This window comes from Argentina silus (assembly GCF_951799395.1).
Source record: "Argentina silus genome assembly, chromosome: 3".
NCBI classification, from domain to species: Eukaryota; Metazoa; Chordata; class Actinopteri; order Argentiniformes; family Argentinidae; genus Argentina; species Argentina silus.
In genome coordinates this window covers 19,730,714-19,753,380 of record NC_139657.1, presented here as the reverse complement: position 1 = coordinate 19,753,380, position 22,667 = coordinate 19,730,714, and the positions used below count along the sequence as shown (strand labels likewise).

At 42.9% G+C, this 22,667-nt stretch overlaps 1 protein-coding gene across 1 annotated transcript; it reads right to left on the bottom strand.

Annotated features, from left to right (window-relative positions):
* Window positions 1-1,515: 1,515 nt before the first annotated feature.
* On the bottom strand, window positions 1,516-22,569 carry ush1c (Usher syndrome 1C). The gene is made up of 20 exons (XM_083666317.1): window positions 22,471-22,569; window positions 20,359-20,426; window positions 18,877-19,020; window positions 18,459-18,597; window positions 16,400-16,508; window positions 16,188-16,212; window positions 15,989-16,046; window positions 15,513-15,701; window positions 15,354-15,413; window positions 15,045-15,101; window positions 13,446-13,588; window positions 12,656-12,721; window positions 12,275-12,420; window positions 11,887-11,957; window positions 5,717-5,758; window positions 5,124-5,177; window positions 4,791-4,890; window positions 4,177-4,286; window positions 3,646-3,701; window positions 1,516-2,272 (listed from the first exon to the last, which is right to left on the bottom strand). The coding sequence occupies exons 1-20, from the start codon at window positions 22,504-22,506 to the stop codon at window positions 2,260-2,262; spliced, it is 1,686 nt and encodes a 561-aa protein (XP_083522443.1). The 5' UTR covers window positions 22,507-22,569; the 3' UTR covers window positions 1,516-2,259.
* Between the last annotated feature and the right edge of the window lie 98 nt (window positions 22,570-22,667).

The window sequence follows — 22,667 nt, the reverse complement described above, 5'->3', positions numbered from 1 at the left end:
CTTGTTCCAATAGCGCCGGTTGACTCCACTGTAGTTTTCTTTATGAACTAATCACAGCATAAGTCGCCAAGTGCCACAAAAGCCACGACAGAAAATTAAGTATTATTTTTGACAAAAGTGCGCGAAATGAACCCTAAGAGCTAGTGATGGACTTTTCGAGTCGTTTCAGTGAGCCGGATCAAATGGCTCCGTTTACCTAAAAGAGCCGTTCATTCAGTTACGAAACGGCTCTTTGTTAAAATCAGCCCCGTTTAGTGACGTTTTGACTTCTGATTGGTACTTGTGCACTTCTATCACTTAAATAGTTCAGTGGAATCGAAATGTACCTTCTTCCAATTTGCTCCATGCCACTTCACCAATGTTTTCTCTCTCAGTGATTTTAGAGTGTTTCAGTCGCACGCTTTCCTTCACATGGACTTGGTCATCTTTCACTCACTGATTGTCGTGTGTTGGATGAAGTAGTTTCGATGTAGTGAACTTATTTTTCATTGTAGCTTTAGTTTGACAAACTATATTTCTCTCAATGGTAGCTTTAGTGTAGTTCAACTTCTTCCTTTGTAAAGTAATTGGTAATTTAGTTACATACATTTTCAAAGTCTTCCCCAACACTGCCTGTTCCTCTAACGGGAGCTGGCCACGGTGCTGAAACCGCCCGTGTACCATGGAGGCAGCGAGAGATGCTCTTCAAGACGACCTTTGGCTTTGGGATGAGCCGTCGACAACTAGTGTAAAACCGGTCGATCCGATGCTTACATCCACAGTGGACTGTGGTCACGTACACCACCAAATTTGAACATGATGAACTGAACGTCGATGGCTGAACATTGCTATTACATAATAGCCTGTTGTAGTGCGCCAGATATGAGAGACTTCTTAATTGCCAATCACATTGGTTTTGCCTACATCCCATTACGTAAACAGTGATTTGCAAGACGAACTAATGCAATGAATGCATTTTGCAAGTTGAAAATGTAGATGATCCTCACTACCTAAAGCCTACAGTATTTCAGCAATGCTGTAATCTGGAGAAACCTTTACATTCATAGGCTATGGATTTTATTCAATAGCATTCATTGCCAATGAGACTACTGTAGGGACCCCCTATTTCAATGAGGGAGACCTCGCCAGTTACTGTAGGCTAAATGGATGACTAATGTCCTGAACCCGATTGTAAGCAGAGCGGAAGAACACGATTGCCCCCTGTGGACGTTAATAATTTCACACTAGTAGTAGCCTGATAGTCCAGTAGATAAACTCCTAAAAAAGACCATATTGTTTAAGAGTACAGTACATACATTGTGTTTCATGAAATATCCACACAAATAATTTGTATTTTCAAGCAGGCTCCATTTAAACATAAAAATAATAGAAGTTGATGCATTAGTGCGAGAGAGAAAGAGAGAGAGGGCATTAGTATGCAATTACATAAACAGGCCCAGTCCTGTGATGTGTGAACCAACAAACACCTTTTATTGATTCTGAGAGACTTTATTGAGTTATTGAGTGTTGCTGCTGGACTCGCAGGATCTGGTGCTGCTGTTTATCTATTGTAGCTGAATACAGATCAGACCTTAACTGGAGACTAGAGAGAATTATCTCACCTACATCCCAGAGTATTATTATTATGTATGCCTCATTGAGGTGTGCTCTGCTTGGACTTAGGAAACAGGCAATGATCAATCCCAAGCTGGTCCCTGACAGAGGCCCTCCAGCATCTTGAATTTTGCACTACTGGATTTACTCAATACATTTCCTGAAAGATGTGTGCAATAATGAGACAAAGAGGAATTACCGGCAGATAGTGATGTCATTAAACTCAATATTCTTGAGGATGTATACAAATACTTCTTTTCCTTCTTGAAAGACTCAATCAAGCCTTTTTAGCTGTCTGCTGTGAGATGTTACAACTCCAAGACTTCTTCTAGCATTGTGACTGCCATTATGACTGATGTATAGATGATTTACGTACTTTAGACAAATGTACTTGTTGTAAGTCGCTTTGGATAAAATCGTCTGCTAAATGACAAAAATGTAAATGTAAAAATACTGGGAGCCAAGTGGAACTTTCTTGGGAATGGAAACTTGTCTCATTCTACTCAGGGTGCATATCACAAAAGGGTGGTCCAATGGTTACATTTTTTTAGATAACATTTTCAACAGTTTAAAAACAATCAGATTGCCAAAGGGTATGAAAAGGTTGGATGAACGGAGTTGGAACTTGGTGAGTCTGGTTGGTTGGTTGGTTTGGCAGTCAGGTGACTAGAAGAATGTCCTGTAGAAAGAGAGAAACAAGTCAATAAACTAGGTGTCAGCTAGAATGTATCTCACTCTAGAGGAGAAAGCAGACAAAAAAGACAAAAAAAAATGTTTCACTGCACATAAACATGGCAACTCTGAAACACATGCAGATGAGTTGCTGCATCAGATACAAGGGCCAAGCAAGGTTTGAATTACAGGGGGGCCCAGGGCTGCTTAGGCACTCCCATATCAAATCAGGGCAGCACCCCACGCACTCTTAAGAATTTGGAAAATCAACATGGCTACCCCCAAAAGACTTAAAACATCAACTCACTACAGGCCACTTCAAACAGTCAATAAGTAATTGAAACCCTGGGGCCCATCAAAACCAAGCTGTGAATGACTGAGAGTAGCAAAGAGGAGATCCTATGCAGGGATCTCCCAGGCCAGCTATCTCTGAGTCAAAACATGTAACAGCAGTCCCTTGGAACAACATCAATCAGAACAACTACAGAAGGCTGACAGGAGGCTATACAAGATGCTACTCTGTGAATGGCCATGACCTCACACCTCTTTAGACAGGCCGGAACATATGATAAACATACATATATGTTTATCATTGGCTCTTTGAGATAGGCTATATGTCATTCCAAGGACAGTGCTATGTTGGAAAATGCCAGTGCTGAAATTAATTGCAAATCACTTGACTTGAAGCGGCCGTCATGCTGTATCATGCTGACATTATTGTCACATCACTTCTTACAATCAGCAGGCAAATCAGAATGCATTGCCTTTGGACAAGACTTTACTTTATAAGTACAGTAATCTCTGAATAGGAAACTACTTTATATTCTACAGTTTATTTGGTCAGTTTATTGAATATTGAGATCAGACTTGCTGCTTTTGTTGGTGTCATTTCTGATTGACAGACAGACTGTCACATGCACGTAATGCATGCATACATACTGCATAGGCAACATGCCATTTTAGGCTAAAAAGAGTCACGCAAAACATTCCCCTCAGGCAGGGGTAAAGGGAGGTTACCCGGGGTGTGACTGGCGTGAGGTACTGAGGGAAGTTAGGGCTAGAGCTGGAGCAGGTAGCCTTGTCGGTACACTGAAGCACTGCCTTCAAACACCTTTCTGTTTGCAGTGGGACTGACTGATGCTGACTTAGGGCTGGACACACATACAGTACATACGCACGCACGCATGCACGCACGCACGCACGCACGCGCACACACACACACACTCTGTGTCACATTTGTAAATGCGTTTTACTAGTACATCAAACTTCTATTATCAATACTAGACATACAACATGCTCCAGATTTGAACAGAACCATAATGAATAACATGTGGATTTGTGTCGATTGTGTTTAGCATGTTAACAAGAGACGGTACTTACACCTCATCTTCATACTCTTTCGGAGGTGACACCGCTATCACCAAATCAATCCAGTCCTAAAGACAGATGAAAGATGATGATGAAAGACAATCATTAAACATTTGTCTCATTTGGTTTCCATTCATACTAGATCTTCCTCATTCACACAGGATCTATATGGTCCAAACAGTTACAGATCACCTATTGATGAAATTAATTTCCCCTCTCAGTCAACTAGCCTGCTTGTATAGCCATATCAATAAAACTGGTAGTCAGAAAAAGTATGACAACAAATCGATGTAGGTCCTAACAACTAGGGGTGTGTTTCACAATATTACAATATCAATAGAATAGCTTCAGCTGTAACATTTGTTTCTCTAGTATAGCATGGGTTGCAGTCTCTTTCTTTAGCTCATTTGCCTGGGTCTTGCCAAGGAAAACCAACATGCAAGGTATCAATATGACAGTCGTGAATGCAGAAACAGGTACACAAACTACATGATCTTAGATGTTGTTGTATGAGTTGTTGTCAGAGAAACAATAGAATCCTACCCCTCCACTGTTCCAGGCCTTGGCGAGAGAGTTCTGTCCCTCTGTCAGTGAAGCATCAGTCAGGATCTTCCCATTTACAGCCATGACCTCATCCCCTGGCACTATCCCACCTAGGGGCACGCACACACGCACACACACACACACGCACACAAGGTCACTCATTATATTCATTATATTTTTGCAATTTTGCGTTTTTAACAGCCACCAACCCAGGACGCTATAATAATGCAATTAAGATTCAATCTATGCTTTGTAAACTCAATTGCCTAAGATTAGATTCTGCTATAATGACTCCAGGGGTACATGGACTAAAAGGCACTAAACCATGCCCATTGAATATTAGTCTGAGTGAACCTTTTAGTTTGGAATAAAACGTTTGGAATGAAAAACAGAAAATAATTCCATCTGTTTTGTTTTGATTGGACAACAGTAGGTGGGAGAAGAGATGTGTTTATATGATTTTCGCTGTAAACATAGTAATCCAAGTGTTGAAACATAAACCCTGAATCTATCCCACTTATTGTCAGCAGTATATTATACTGCATTTTGATTGAGTTGCTATTCCATTATAGACCTGTGTGTTTTCTCTTATATAGACACTGTTATAGACTAACCATGCTTGTCTGCCGAGCCGCCCTCATAAATTGCCGATACCACTAGCTTTCCAACCGGGGAGTCTATGCCCCCCTCCACAGCCAGATCAAGTTGCCCAACCTAAAGGAAAGGACAAATTATTAGATCACATTTCCAAGTCATATCATGCAAAGCCTCAGGTTTATCATATCATGCAAAGCCTAAGGGTTATCATACCAGCCATATCAGCCAACTTTTTTACATATGATAGGAAACAGAGATGATTGTGCAGTTTAAGAAGGATCCTTATTTCCCTCATTGTGATTGGACAAGGGGAAATAGTCTTAACTGACCTTCGGCAGAGTAGTTATTACCTTTTTGATTTTCAGTAGTCTCACGTCTCGTCCATCTATCTGCTCCGAGGAAAACTGTTAAAACCAGCAGGGTGTTGGAGAGAAACTTGTTTGAGTTTTAGGATTTGAATGGGCGCCATTTTGGCAGCAAATGTACTGTACCAGCACAATCACATTGCAGTGCGAATGCAGCTACTGTAATTAGTAATTTGTGCCAACAAGAAGAATACAGTAGTTTGCTGAACCTTGCTGAATATCTACCAAAGGCTCTGTAGAACAATAGACTAGAGGTTTCCAGGAGGACTATTCTAGTGGGAAGATTGTCACTGATGATCTATAGCTACACTGGATCTAAAAGGTCAACTATAACATGATTCACAATAGAGACAAATTGACATTTACAAAATGCTTTATAGCCAGGTTTACGGTTCCTAGATAGCTGAGACCTTCTGTTTATTCCCTTGTTAAAAAAATCTAATTTGTGTAAGACTCATTTGCTTTTCCATTTAGAGGTGTATTTGATGTCCTAAACCTATAGTTGTAGCCTAGATCACTCACTGCCTGACCATGATGTCTACAATTTTCACATATTGACTGGCTCAGGCATACAGTACCATGGAATAGGGATCAAAGTCTTCCACATATTTCTGAAATCCCTGAAAGAGAAACACACACAGCTCATTAAAACAGCTCAATATGTCAAAGCAGCATTGAGGCACAGTACCAGAGGAAACACACTGGAGCCATGTATTACCCTTTCGGATTTGATACCTATGACATCTTACAGTTACACATTCAATAAAACCCACTGAAATAGCTGACCCTTAATAGCTCTGCCCAAACAGAGCCAACATAATCGTTCATTGTATTCTAACAGGATTTTGGAATGTAGTGTAGTCACAGCTGTTGAACCACTAGATTTCCTTTGACAACCACTACTACCTTGTTAAAGAATATGTTAAATATACATCTCTGAATATGAGAGAAATTTGCCATGGAGATCCATTTTCAATGTCTTTCCCACATTGTTACAGTTTTTCTCGACTGCTTGAGCTCATTTCTTAAAACAGTATTCAAGTTTTCAAAACAGTTAACTTGTTCCCCAAACAGTTAACACGTTTGCCAAAACACCGCAATTATTTTCCAAAATGCACTATGACTCTCAAAACTTACAACACATGTCACAAAAGCAAATCAGTGCATCAAAACAGTATCCTTTATCATCTAATGAAAAGTTCAATCGACTATTCATTTCATAATGACACACTAAATAGTAACTATAACCATCAATCATCATGCATTGCAGGTTGGACAACATTTGAAAATAATGACAATTAATTTCTATATGGCGTCCTTCGAAGCTTTGCCGCCATCTGTGGCTGGAGACTGAGTAGTTTGTGTGAGCCTGAATGAATGTTGATTTTGAATGATATCGATAGCAATAACACGGACGTCCTCTGACTGCCGCCATACTGTGGGTGTTGAAAAAGGTATCATCTGAAGAGGAGGCTTGGTGAAGTGCACAGTACGGCATGTCCTGACAGACTGGGCACAATAAGGATTCCATTCAAAAGTGAGGAATGACAATTCAAGGCTTTTTAATTACAATAAGCATATTATGCATGGTTGAGTTAGACCACAGAGAGCTCTCTTCTCAGAAGACAGGATGTTGTTAGTAGTGTCATTTGTATTCCACACAAGAGAGACCTTGATGCCAGGACAAGGTACTGTCAGTTAAGATCATGACAACCACAATAGTGGAAAGAAGGAGGACATCCACACAGCCACATCATTTAGTTATAGAGAAAAATAACACACATTTCTTCCTAGGCTACGTCCACAGCCACATCATTTAGTTATAGAGAAAAATAACACACATTTCTTCCTAGGCTACGTCCACAGGCACGTCATGTTTGTTAGCAAGCTATTAGTCTCACATGTCATCTATAAAACACTAGTCACGCGTAAGCTGCCTAACAAGCAACTACAATAAGGCACTCATGCATCAACCTGAGCGGACAGTTGGGGAAACAGAGATAAAAGGGTTTGCAGTCACTCCTCTCAACACCCCGAGAGAGGAGAGAGAATACTATAGAATGGATTTAGAATCAGGAAGGGGAAATATCCTGTATTAGCCACTCAGTGGAGTGGAGTCAGAGGGGAAGGTTGATGGGTATGGATTACTTGTCTCTTGTTGGACTTAAAGGACATGTTATACGGCACCATCCGTTTCAGCATCTCCGGAGGCTGCAACACAGGACCAGACAGAAGCCATTAGGGATCAGAATAACACCACTCAACTTCCCTATGAACACCGCCTTGGTCATGGACTTCACTCATCCCTGTCACCCCATCTGACCACCGCATTGCACTTAGTATGTCTTAACAGTTGTTGTAGACAATATTTTCTGGACACAAACTCCATCTCACTTCTCTCTCTTCTCTCTCTCTCTCTCTCTACACTTTTCAAAAACGTTCAATCTAGAAGGGTTTCTTGGTGGTCTCTGTGGCAGACATAGAGCATAACTCTTTGAAGAACCCTTTTGGATTCCATGTGAAACTACAGAACTCGACGAGGCTATCCTCCATATTGAAACCAAACATTCCATCGCAGATCGCAATCTGAATTCCAAATTGAATATGATTGTCATAGAACTGTTGGTGCCAACATGGCTCCTGCAATGACACTTAAATCTCAAACAGAGTTAGTCTAAAATGTATGGTTCCGCTAGTGGCCATCAATTTCATTAGCTGGCACTTATGGTAGGATGTGGAAATGTCCTTCGTGTGACACCCAATGAGAACAGAATGTCTGTCTGTCTGTCTATCTGAAAAACAGCAAGAGCACCTGGGCCAGTCAGAGAGATCAGCCATCAAACTACAGCAGCTTCTGTTTCCCTGACTCACTGGGACCTGTTAAAGACACACAGCCATATCTCTTCTCTTCACATGGATAGGGTCGATTAGACCGAGAGAGACACACAACTGTCTAGCCTCAGAGAACAACTTTGAATAGCAAGAGTAACTTGTTGTTCCCTTAAAAAACATAATTGATGGTCTTGGCTGCCTGGATTTATCCTTGAAAACATAATTGGTTGTGCTTGTGCTTCAGAGCATACAGTATATTAAAATTGCAGTATAACTGGTTAAGATACAAGTGAAAGCAAAGGCCAATTAAACCTTAGCTATGGTTAATACGCAGTGGTGCAGTTGAGAGATATTTCCCATCTCATGTTATGTTATGAGACAGTGTGAAAGGAGAGAGGAGGGGAGATTTCAGAGTAATGCCATGCAATACTTTTGTGTGTTTCTTACCAGGGCCTCAGAGCGTAGGGTGACACGGTGCGGTAGAGCCTGGGCTAGCATGACAGGCTTAGACATAGGAGCCACCTGTCTTCTCTGGTTGGGAGGGCTAGGCGCGATTTGCTATTCAGGATGGCCAGCATCCAATATAACAATAAACAATGGGGTTACAGTAGTCTTAAGTGAGAAAACTATACTCAACAATAGAATTTGAGAACAAACGTCTCATAAATTCACATAAGAGCTTCCGTGCAACATCAGAACTCTTGGGAATTTATCAAACTGACAACAAAAGGAAGTATGTAGCATTTTTCAAGAAATATTCTGTGTCAAAACATTTCTTCAGCACGCAAATACCACCTGCAGGAGGAGACTTACCAGGGGATTGCTTAAAGTAGATACACGGCTGGCATGTGAAGTGTTTCTCATAACCTGAACCACAGTGAAATAAAATAAACTATTCAGCCCCTGCATACACTACTGGAATGTCAATGTTACATGCACACACACCCCCACTACCCCCTTCCCCCCCGACCCCCACCCCCATCCCCACCCCCCCACCCCCCTCACGGCAAACCAGAGCATGCAATTCTACACCCAGGGTTGCCAAATGCAATAACACATTACAAATCACGCAGAGCCACCGCAAACAAACTGAATAAAAAACAATATCTTCCTCTATGATTGCTTTTCATTTCAGGGGAAGGTAAATTGAAGTCACCCCTTGTTACCATTTTGTCACACTGAATGTGTGGTATTTTTCCTTCCCTTCATGATGAAGAAAATAACCATGCAGCTTCCCACAGGCCATGCAGAGTTGATGTATAGAAATGTTGACCTTGAAAATAACTGATTTGAACTGGGCCATAAGGTAAGGTACCTTGGGGCTGGAGGGGTAGGACAGCTCACTGGCATTGGCTGAGTAATAACCCCCCCTCGGCAGGTAGCCGCCCCCCTCCCACTCGCTTCTCTGCTCCGGAGGACTGGGGGGGTGGTGGTGGTGGTGGTGGTGGTATCCCCCATGGGACCCCATCCTCTCCTCAGTGTGTTGGGAGGGTGGGGGCGGAGGGGGAGGGGGAGGGGGGGGCGGGGGAGGAGGAGGGGGAGGCCGAGGGGAGGATGGGGGCCTGTAGGACTGGGAGGGAGGTGGGTAGTGGGAGAGGGGAGGAGGTGGAGGAGGGGGAGGAGGAGGAGGAGGTGGGGGATGACGTCCTCTAGAGGCCAGGGTAGAAGTCGAGGGGGGGGGCATCCTGGAATGAGTGGGCGGAGAAGGAGGGTGGCGTTGGGGGGATGGTCTGGAGGAGGGCGGTGAGTAGTTGGGGATGGTGGGGTTGAGTCTCGGGGAGGGTGGGGGTAAGGGTAGGGGTGGCGGAGGCTGGGAGGAGGTGGGCTGTGTGGGGGCCAGTCTCTTCAGAGGTCCCCTCAGGCTCTGGTCAACATCGTCCAGGTTGATGTCATCCAGGTCGGTGGTGGCCAGCTGGAGACCCCCAGGGAAGCGCCTCACCGCAGGCTCAGAGACAGGGGACCGTGGCGGGGACATCTGAAGGACAACCTCAGACTCTCAGGACTCACAACCACCAAAGACCTTAAAATCTAGTCACTCTTTAAATATAACCGCATCAGAACTCAGAACTGGAGAACTAACAAGAGCAAGTGGATTCTATTGAAATATTCACCTTCTCAACATTTTCCCAGCACACAGCTCCACCACTAAAGTGATCAATGGAGACTTTTAATCCTGTTCCTTAAACAGAACACTGCAACTGCATTAGCATCACTACTACTTCATTACCCTAGTGTAAATGCCCGAAAAAAAACAGTCCACAGAACAAGCACAAAGTGTTAAGTTACTTAACATAGCTAGAAAACATAATACAGTAGTTATGGTTAAACCAGTTTGATAGAACTGCTGGACAGAGATAGGGGTCTGTATCTACAGTAAGAGGGCTAACTGATAGGCAGAGAGAGGGATCAGTATATACAGTAAGAAGGCTAACTGATAGGCAGAGAGAGGGATCAGTATATACAGTAAGAGGGCTAACTGATAGGCAGAGAGAGAGGTCAGTATATACAGTAAGAAGGCTAACTGATAGGCAGAGAGAGGGATCAGTATATACAGTAAGAAGGCTAACTGATAGGCAGAGAGAGAGGTCAGTATATACAGTAAGAAGGCTAACTGCTGTGCTGGACAGAGAGAGAGGTCAGTATATACAGTAAGAAGGCTAACTGCTGTGCTGGACAGAGAGAGAGGTCAGTATATACAGTGAAAGGGCACTACCTCTGGGGACTCGTTCTCCACACAGGAGATCTGCTCCAGCCTGGTCTGACACAAACGCTCCACCCAGTGCTGGACCTTTTCCGACTCCTCCAGGTCCTCACGCTCCGTCTCTGACACCTGGGGCGTGGACCAGGCCACACTGGGTCAGAGGTCACGCACAGCAATACACAACACTCAATGGGGTCACACCCAGAACCACGGAGTTACCCACATAGCCACACAACAAGGCCGGGACACGGCACAACGCAAGGCCATGAAAAGAATAACAATACGTGGTCCGTACCTCCTGGACCAGCCTACTGATTTTCAGCTGCTTCTCTCGTTCGTACATGCCCTCTTTTTCCTTGGCCAGCTTCAGCTCAAACTCCATCTCCTTCTTGTTCTTCCTCAGCTCCTGGAGGGTGTCCGTGTTGGACACCTTCTTCTTTTTCTTCTTTTTCTCTCCTTTCTAGGATGTTATTTATCACTGTGTGTCAATATAGCAAACCAGGAGACACACCAGACCAGAACTCATTCCAATCCAGACCAGAGACAATGCAAGGCAACAAACTATACTGTAGGCCTTTGCTTATGCTTTCTAATAGACATCTCAATAACCCCACAGCAACTAACTTTACATTTAGGTGTGTATGTTCAATTCCAACAATATCAAAATGCCACAGCACTGAGCTAACAGATTTGATCATAGTTAATTTATCTTCAGCGAACACTCACAGCACACCAAACTCTAACCACACAGAATACCTTGCGGATTGTGGGCAGCTTCCCTTCATATCGATAAAACCACCCGAAAGCTAAGGAGGAAGAAAAACATGAACCAGGTTCACACTGCTGCTGAAACTGACAACAAAACTGAGTGTGATAGTAGGACTTACTGTGTAGTAAGAACAGACTTACTACTGCACTATTTCAGCAGGGGGATAAAAGATCACGTCAAGGTGAATCACTCCACTGCACACCATAGAGAAAAATGAAGATGAGCACTTACTGCTGGGATAACAGCCTGTTTTCTACTTTAGCCATTTAGACTTGTCATCGAGTAAATAGTATTAAAGACGGCACCACCCAACTGCTACTATCAGAAGAGTGAGAGAAGGATTTTGGTCGTCAGAGGAAATCTAGCATGTTATACTGTATGTGTACGCTGTGCAGTGTATTTCAAACTCCCCCGTCCATTGATACAGTGGGGCCTCAATCACTCACTTCTCCCTCCTCCTCCTCTTCCTCCTCATACTCATCCTCATCCTCCTCCTGAAAGGAGCTGGCTCCATTGGCTGGCAGGACCAGGTGTAAGAGAAGCACGGCAGACAGGAGAGACAGGGAAGAAGAGACAGAGGGCATGCAGAGAGGACATGGAACATGAAACACACTACAGTAAGGCTGTACCAAATATCGTAGATATCATATTTACGATTCACCATACTCAGATCTACATGTATGGACATACATATGTACACAGATCTGTAGGATGTTGTATCAGACATCAGAGGTGTATCAGAGATACTGCTAATCTACCATGCAAGAAGATCTAGAAGGCAAATATAGAAGATCTATTTCTGTATCAGAGTTACACCCTATCCTCTGCCCTTACCGGAGCTCTTGGATTTGGGGGGTGGGGTGTTCATCTCGGGCTGGGCTGGAGCCAGGCCCTTGGGGCTCTTAGGGCTCTTGGGCTGGTCTCTGGAGCCCCAGTCCTCTTCCCACTCCTTGTGGTGCTTCCTCTCTGCAGCCTCAATCCTACACACACACAGAACACATACAGAGGTCATGAGTCAAAGGTCAGAGCTCCTCTGAAGTTGTGAACACTATAAAAAAAAGTTGTCATCACACCGAAGAGGTGAAATCTGCGTTTATCTTTCTACAGGACAGGAACACCCTTGTATCGGTTGCCTATGTGTTGTTGTACAGTGTATTGTGTATGTATTGTACAGCAGAGAGAGCAATAAACATGCAAATCAGGGTGGAAACCCACTTTTCCATTTCTTTCCGATAGCGTTCTTCTTCCTCAGCAGTTTTCTGAGAAATCTCCATCTTTCTCCTGTTCAAAACACAAACAAAAAACATTACAAATACCCAAGGCGAGGTGCTGACTAACAGAACATAACTAAAAACTAAATTAAATTGAAAGTCACACACTCATCATTGCTAATTTACACAATTAACATTTCGGCTCAATAGTCACGCCGAGGAAGTCTATTGAGCCGAACGGTTGGTGAGGTGAATAAATGAGAGAGAAGAGCGTGCAACTTTCATTTTCATTAGATTTTTTAATCTAACAGATAGATCAAAACTTAAATATAAAAATGGATGACCAAAATCCATTATAGAGGGAGATGAAGATATTCTGTATCAAGAACATAACAAGACAACAAAAGCGACATATGCTCACTTATAATCATCATCAGCTCAGAATAACTGATATTTACCAGTGTTCTGTGTCTGGAGAGGCATCTGTTCATTAAGCATATGCCCAGACAAAGATAACTTTTGGCAAAGACTGACAAGGAAAAGGACGTAATTATAATCATTCTATGTTCATCATTCTCGATCAATTAACACTAGCATTCCGAGAGGCTACTGAAGACAACAATCTTCAGGTCAACATAAGAGCACAGTATTTCTAATGTTTGAATGGAGCAAGTGCAGGGCCAGAGAGCGATTCTGTGGTACTGGGGTAACTCTGCCCTGTGCCCTACTCCAGAAAACACTAGTCAGGGTTGATTTGGAACAGGCCCCATGGTGGTTCACTGTTGTCCACTTACTGCCTCTCCTTCTCCTGCTGCTCCTTGACAATCTTGTTGGTCTCCAGCGCCACCCTCTTCTGGTGCATCAGCTCCTGTCTATCCAGCTCCCTGCGAGCCTCCACCGCCAGGCGCTCCTCGTCCGTCATAAACAGCTCACTGCCCTGGGAGAGCCAACACAGACAGTCAGAGAGAGATAGAGATATACAAAGTGGGGTAAGATTCTCCATGTTGGAACCAAACGTCAAAAGTATTCAAATGAGACCTCTGACAGGTACCTGGCAACTTAAACATCACCATCATCACCCCAATTTCAACTAGAAAAAAAAAGAATGTGTTCTGGGGGTCTCATACTGTTTTTATTCAAGAGTCCTGAAAGTTTCAATGCAGTTGCAGTAACAAAGGAGCTCACTGAATGTTGGCGTAAATCAAATAGTCTCTGCACGTTGTAATGTTGGATTGGTACTGCATGACTAGCTTTAAAGTTGTAGGAGGAGTTGCAACGTCTTATTTTGGTATAGAAAATGTTTAAAGATGGTTTAGATGATAGATAGATACATTTGCTGAGTAGTTGAAAGAAAGTGAGATAGTCTTATTATGGTAGTGGATAAAGTTAAAGATGATTTGGTTGGTTGGTTGGATGGATGGATGAATGGTTGGTTGGTTGGTTGGTTGGTTGGATGATTGAGTTGATAGACAATAGATCGGTAGATATGAGAAGGTTAGATAGATGAGAGAAAGTTAGATAGATCGATAGATAGATAGTTACTGTAGATAGACAGATGAGAGAAAGTTAGATAGATGAGAAGGTTAGATACACAGACAGACAGACAGACAGACAGACAGATAGATAGGAGTTTTTGAGTTACAAAAAGCTAAACAGTATAAGAAGTATTTAAATTTCAAAACCAAATGTCATAGCATAACAAGTTAGACCTATTTGCACGTTGTAAAGTTGGAATAGTGAATAGCTTACAAGTTGTAGGAGGAGCAGCAGTGGGAAAATTGGAAGAATTTGAATAATAACTAGAAAAAGAAAACTTCTGAATCAAGCCCACAAATTAGGTCCAACAACACTCCCCAAAAGATGAACACTGTAATTCAAAGGTTTATTATGACCTAAACACAATTTAACAGATCACAGATCTGACTAGGATACAATTTGGCTAATGGCAGTGAAAATGAGCTCTGGATATATTGTACAGCAGGCCCAGCGGGGCGAGGACAGAATAACAATATGACAATCACAGACATTGTTTATTTCTTCAATGTACTTCTCTGTCTGGCTGTGACAACAAGAGGTGGTTATCCAATTTTATGTTTTCTATTTACTCTTGTCACAGACAATTGTGCTTTACTCCGCTATGCAGGGAAGCAGTAAATAAATGCAGATAGCTTGTAGCAAAAATACTGAAGCCTGAAGACAACAACCTGGGTACTTGGGGAGGCAATACGTAAATGTATTTGTATGTAGGTGTATTTTTCATACACTATATAATGCAGCTTGTGTCTGTGTAATTGTGATATGTCTCAAAGAGGAAAATACACTTATCTTCTCAGTAGATGGATTATACCTCAGTCCTGTGATTATAAAGGGATGACTGTGTAGTGTGTACTTACAGCGCCGGTGAGAACTGTGATGGTTAGACTTCTGCTGCTCTTCAGAACTCTGACAGCCTGCAGGGACAATAAAGGCACACTTTACTGAGCAAATCTATTTTTTACCACCCATCTATTCATACCACCCACAACCTTCCTGTGAATTTCAAGTGGACTCTTTCATATTTGCCTAGGGAATAAGATGGTGGTGTCTTAGAAGTGAGTATGATATAAATGATTTCAGCAGCAAAGGAGAAAAGCAGGACAGGGCTGGACTGCAGTAGAAGGTGGTTGTTTGTGATGTGCTATAACCATATCAACAAGCCTCACCTCTTTGTGGTCAAGGTTGGTGAACTCCACCCCATTCACCTCTACAATCTGGTCACCAACCTACAAAACAACACAGCACAATTTGTAAGGCCAGTGATGCAACGCATACACATATACACACACGTACACGCGCACACACACACACACACACACACACACCTGTAGTCCGACTTCTGCGGAGAGTGAGCCTGGCTTCACGTTACTGACATAGATGCCAGGCTTCTGGGTGGGCCCACTGGAGATGCTGATGCCCATGCCCTTGGTGCCCACCAGGCTGAGGAACACTTTTTTCTCCTTGATCTCCTTCCCTCCCATGGACGCCAGGCCCGCCACGCTGCTCTTTTTCTCCTGACGGACAAACGGCCACACAGAGAGAGAGAGAGAGTAAACACACATAGAAACAAAGAAACAGACACAGAGAACTCTTGAGTTAATGCTTTTGAGTGGTCAAACATGTGGTTATGTGTGTTTGTTATTGGGTAAACTGTATTTGTCAAATGGCACTGCGTCCAGAGAGAAACAGAGCTCAATTTGATGATCAAGATTGAGCCACAGGAGGGAAAGAATGGCTATCATAATTCAAAGGACATTATTGAATTTAAAAGAATATGAAAGAATATGAATCTCAATCTCACCCCAGACTCCGACACAAACTGATCCACAAACTGCCACTTGAGAGCCTCCTCTGAGGAACTGGTGAAGAGAGAGTATAGTTGCTCTATCATCTCAAGGCTTCTTACACAATCTCCCACAATTCTCATAAAACAGAAGGTATTCAAGGACAAAAACAACCAAGAGGAAAACCTATGAATAATGAAAAAGCTATGAATCTACCTCTTCACTGGTATCATCCCAACCTCTGCACAGAGAAAAGATTGAGAAAGAGACAGATCATTCAAATTAAAATACTGTAAGTAATTTCATCTAAGTCACAAAGCTGGTGCATTTTACAAGTCTTACATGTATTACTGAATCTTACTCTCCATTGGGTATGCTCTTAACCTTTAACACTATAACACTGCTGTATATTGAGCAATCTGACTTACGTCTGACTTTGAGTGACACCGTCTTCTTGGTCTTGATGAGGTTGATGACTTCCTCGTGGATACAGGAGGAGATGGAGTAGCCGTTGATGCGTACAATCTCATCTCCCACCTGAAAGGTTAAACAAAGGTGAGTCTTTGTGTAACAGTGTATATACTGTAAGTGTCTGCGTACATATATATGTACACTTCAGAGGTGACCAAAGATTGCCTAACACAGTTAAATAAGAATATGTTGAATATGAACAGATACAGTGTAATAGACATTCTATATTAACTATATGCCAAGCAAGAGACAAGGTTAACAGTGTATCTCAGGGGGATTTCTAGATGCCGGACAGAAGGTCTGTCTCACCATTATGAAGCAAATTTGAGCACCTGACATCTGTCACAAGGTGAAATGGACTCAGTACTGCAGACAGACAGCAGACGGCCATTCAATCTGAGTCATGACAATTTACTTTTTGAGGGTATGAGGGTCCGGAGGGTCCGAAGAGTTCTTCAAAAGTGCCTAGATGTTTTTTATTATCCCATTGACCTACTGACTGTTTCTGACTACATCAAACACATGAGGTGCGACACATAAATGCACTTAAGTTAGAAAAAAATAAGATTTTCTCCCAAAGGATCGCAGACTCCAAACAAGAGTGTGCCTGAGCTCAGAGTGGGCTACAAAATCATCACTGCTTGCAAATGTTTACTATTGTACTTCATGAAACATACACATAAACAAACAACATATATGAGAAATAAAGTAGACATGTGGTTGCTGTAATGGCTTGATCAAACTGGATAGGTTTGTTCACTGTTGCCATTATGCGCATCACACGATTGGAATCAACCTGTGAACAATTTGAGGGTCGGCTAAAGTAGACCAAAAGCAATAATATTTGTTTATATTATATTATATCTATACACCTATGCTGCGTTGCATATGTTTCCACTTATATTTGACAGGCTAAATCTGAAATAAGTTGAATAAACTAGGCCTATGAACACGCCATCAGCGTGAATCATATTAATGAGCGAATATTTTGACCCTGCAATTGAATTTTGTGTACTGGTACAAAGGGAACTTTTGAGTTGTTGTTTAGATATCAGGTGGGGGTGGCTTCGATGTCACACAGGAGTGAAATGTGCACTGACGGATCCATTACTGGTTCCTCCGCCAAAGTCGACTTCGGCAAGTATCTGAAATGGACTTCAACTTCTCCTAGACAATTGGGACACCCTTCAAAATGGCAACATGAAATTTGAGTTCTGGGTCAGGAGGAGAAAGTGGTAGTGGTAGTGGAAAAGATAACTTTTTTTCGACTAATGGGACACATCCATGGTTTCTTACTCCCTCTAGTGGATCCTGGCGGTACTCATGTCACCTGAAATACACTCACCGCTTTATTAGGTACACCTGTTCAACTGCTCGTTAACGAAAATATCTAATGGTGTGGGGGATATTTTCTTGGCACACCTTGGGCCCCTTAGTACCAAGTGAGCATCGTTTAAACGCCACAGCCTACCTGAGTATTGTTGCTGACCATGTCCATCCCTTTATGACCACAGTGTACCTATCTTCTGATGGCTACTTCCAGCAGGATAACGCGCCATGTCACAAAGCTCACATCATCTCAAACTGGTTTCTTGAACATGACAATGAGTTCACTGTACTCCAATGGCCTCCACAGTCACCAGATCTCATTCCAATAGGGCACCTTTGGGATGTGGTGGAACGGGAGATTCGCATCATGGATGTGCCAAAAGACAAATCTGCAGCAATGATGCTATCATGTCAATATGGACCAAAATCTCTGAGGAATGTTTCCAGCACCTTGTTGAATCTATGCCACAAAGAATGAAGGCAGTTCTGAAGGCAAAAGGGGGTCCAACCTGGTACTAGCAAGGTGTACCTAATAAAGTGGCCAGTGAGTGTACGTAACTGTCCCTAAGACCTCAGTGAAAAACACATAGGTTCACCCTCATGAATGGCTAAGTATAAAACACACATACATACACACACACACACACACACACACACACACACACACACACACACACACACACACACCTGCAGGCCCACGTTCCCGGCCTGTCCATCCTTGACGATCTGTGAGATGAAGAGGCCACAGCCAAACTCCAGACCCCCTCTGACACTCAGACCTAGCCCCTCTGGATGTGTACGGTCCAAACGCACCTCTTTCAGCTTACTGCATACCCAGGACAGGGAAGAGGAGGAGGGTAGGAGATGAGGGGCAGGGAGGAGATAGGGTGGAGGAACAAGTGGAGGAGAAGGAAGGAGAAGGAAGGTAAAGGAGACGTGGTGATAGAGGGAGTAGAGTGGGGGAGGATGAGGAAGGAGGGGGGGACATCAATCAGAGCCTCAAAAACAACTCCACTCACTGTGATTAACATCTCTACATTTTCAATATATAAAAGTACATAAACTATTATGTAAACACCAGACCCGGGATGTTGACCCCACTCACCGTGACCTCTTAGGGGTGAGCAGGTCGTACTCCACCTGGTGTTTGAGGGGGATGAGGGGCCGGATGGCGTCAAAGAGAGGCAGGCGGTTAGGCTCGTTAATCACCAGCTTCAGGTCCCCAACCAGAACTGGCAGCTCCATAGACCTGAGAGGGAGAGGGGAGTAATACTGGGCAGTTATAAACCCTGCACGCATGGCTCACACACACACTAACACACACACATTCACACACACGCTCACAGACACGCTTACACACACACATTTTTTTTTTGTCGAGCAGTCGCTAATTGTTGTTTTTCTCATGGAGCACAAGCTACACACAAAAAAATCCAGCCTGTCTGAGCACACAATAATATTATTCAATACCAAACATGTTTTCCGAGTTGAATGGTTTATTATATGTTATGTTATTGTTATATGTTAAAGTCAAAGTAAAGTTAATGACAAAATTCGCCTCTCATATGTGACCGGCTCCATCTTGCTCCACCACTAAACTAGAAAAATAAGCTCCAGAAGAAACATCCTGGGCAAAACAGCCTTGCAAAAGCATCGATTAGTCTGAGATCAGTCTGAAAACTGAGATCTGTCAGTTGACCAAGATTATTTTTAGTAAGGTAAAGCTCTAACAACACACACAGACACACACACACACACAGACACACACACACAGAGCAGAGAACAGCAGCTCTATTGACCAGTGGGTAGAGGGGTGGGGAGTAATATTATATTATATTATATAAGTTAAGCAGAAAAAGAGAGTGATAAAATATTATGCAGAAAACAGAGTGAGAAATTTGAAGGAGAATGATACAGAGAGACTAAAGAGTAGCAGGGCACAGCAGTGGCAGGGTGTAAAAAAGCAACACCCATGATAGTACTAACAATTCCAAGAACGTGCAACCAACCTGATAATTACAATGGCAACCTACAGCTTATAAATCTACCCTCCTGGTCTGGTCAATTAATTATTTACTTTTGCCATTTCACTCCTGACCCACATATGAAAAGGAAAAAAGCTTTTGTGAAAAGCTGGCCAAGCTTGGCGGAGCACAATGGAAAACTGATCAGAGGGCTAAGCAATGGGGTTTCAGAACTATGGCTTCATACAAAGATCACATGGAAACCAGCACCCCCGGCCCCCATTCACCCCCACTCGTCCTACAATATTATCAGAGACCTGAATGAAACCAAATCTACCAAACACACATATCACACACACACACACACACACACACACACACACACACACACACACACACACACACACACACAGTTTAGGGACATTGCAGGACTACAACTAATGAGTTATATAATTGCATTTTTATTCATATTAATATTCAATGGAATTTAGGCTATGAGAAGAAAACAGCTGAAGAACATTGCTGTAAATTGGTCATCCTGAATACAACATACGTAGCTCTAACTGAAGTAAAACTGAAGTGAAGTGAAACACTCAACAACAATGAGAGACGTGGGTACTCACTGGTGGTACATCCGCAGCACATCGTACAGGTAATCCTTCTCCGCCTCATTGTCAATGAGCAGCTCCACCTACAAAGCACAGAAACCTTTGGTCTCATCCTCATCGTCAGCAGATACAGATGAGACACCATGGTTACAGCCAGGAGAGGCGGCTGGCCCCTGACCCACCAACACATCCCTCTCGTAACACAAACCTGGTGCCGGCTGAATTGCTGCAGAAAGGTTTTGAGGAAACGCTTTGGCCAGTCATTGATGTAGCACATCTCCTTCATTCAGAGATAGGAGGAACGGTTTCTACCTGTGTGCGCATGCCAGTGCTTGCCTGTGTGTGTGTGCATACCTGTATGCATGAGTGTGTGTGGTGTGTGGTAACGCTCTCCCTCTTTCTACAGCATCACCTCTCTATTGTTGCTACTGGTGGTAGAAGGCCAGATAGTAGATTGTTTTCTCCTCTCCTGTGCTCCCTTACTGAGACTGTGGGATGCTAGCCACTCTCATCCTACTAGACTGAGAGTGGGTGGAGGCAAGATGGGGGGGGGGGGGGGGGGAATAGTGAGGTCAGCAGTGTCACCTCCACCATACACACTTCCCTAGACATGCATGCACTAATATAAACATACACACACACACACACGCACACACACTTAGGTAATAGTAATCATCTTTTTAAGCCATTTGAAAAATGGCTTTTCAAGATATATAGCTTGATTATATTTTAATCATACAAAGTCAGTAAGCCTTGTGGTATAATGTGGTAACATAGGCTGAGTTGTGAGGTTGCTGGGTGTATAATATAACCCAACAGTGTTTATGGTGTCGACTCGTAAACCTTTCATGACTCTGACTCATGTCTGCAACAGCATAAGTCACTCTAGCAGTGCTTGTGTGAGCAGCAGACTTTGGCACCATAAAGTGATAAGATTTATAATCTACATAGAGACCACTGCCCAGTCAGGAACAGAAAAACACACAGCTGGAGTTGCTAGATTGAGCCCGGAAATACACACTCAAATTCCCTTATTCCCAAGCACCCAAGTGTAGCATAGGCAACACATGTTTTGTAATATATCAGCTTGATCAATTGTCATAAATTGGACGGACATTGCATCCCATATGGACATAGGCATATATGAATTCACAACTTATACCTTTCATTGGACTTCATTAATGCCCACTTCAATCTTACATCTAGGCCTTTACTTCGAAAAAATAATACCATAACCCTACATCGAATGTGTCTTCACTTTCATTCTCCACAAATATTGCCATAAACATCCCCCATGCAGGCACAAAGCCTTGTTGTTCCTGCCCGCCTCTAATTGCAGTCTTAAATTGTCCCATTCATTCCGCTCTACTAGTCATCTCTGACACTGTCTAAATTAAGTAATGGAAAACGACCCGTTGTGCGAGTCTGCAGTATGGGACCCGGGACAGATGGCTCTGTATCTACATTACAGGGGTGAAAACACCCTGGGTGTACAGTATGTAAGATATCGTATTCCCTTACTGTGTCTCTCACAATACGGCCAATAATATATTACTGATATTTGTTCAAGATGCATAGGCCTCAAGTAGCCTTAGTGTAATTTCGCTGTAGGCTAAAGAAACCAACAAAATTATGAAAAATAGAAGAGGCAATAAGTCCAACACGCACAGTTCACCTACGCAAAGGTAGTTCTATCAGGGACGTCGACACACACGTCGCGATAGATCTACTGCACCGCTTATCCTACGTGTGAAAATGTTGTCGTCATACACATTGTAGCATAATGTCCACTGCAACTAAATATTTGATATCCTATAGGCCTAGGCAGCCAACTTTATAACATCTTGCTGATGAGCAGCTTTCTCGCCTCACAGGTATGTTTTATGACAATTAGCAATACAACCCAAAACTAAAATGATTAGCCCTACGTTATTGTTATACAAACGAATTGGCTATCAACTTCGAATTGCTGCGTCTCACGCACTATCGTGCGTAAAAGCCCTATCCCTACAGAGGGTTCAGAGTACATGATCACACTCTTGGCTATAACTTTGATAACAAACAAAGCGGAATTAAACAACTATTCCTTCATTTCACAAATAACATGTATTTATCCGGTCCTCTTACCTTGTGTCTAAATTCACGAGCTACTTTTCGTTCCATCTTCGACAGAATACGGTGTCACTAACCATTAACTAACCAGTGATCTCCTGTGCAACCGTGCCCTTTCCGTAGCCTAGTGATTCTACCGTTTGTGGACGCTGGGTGGTGGTGGAATTACATAAAAGCAGGCTATTGCCCTATTCAGAGGACGCGCAAATACC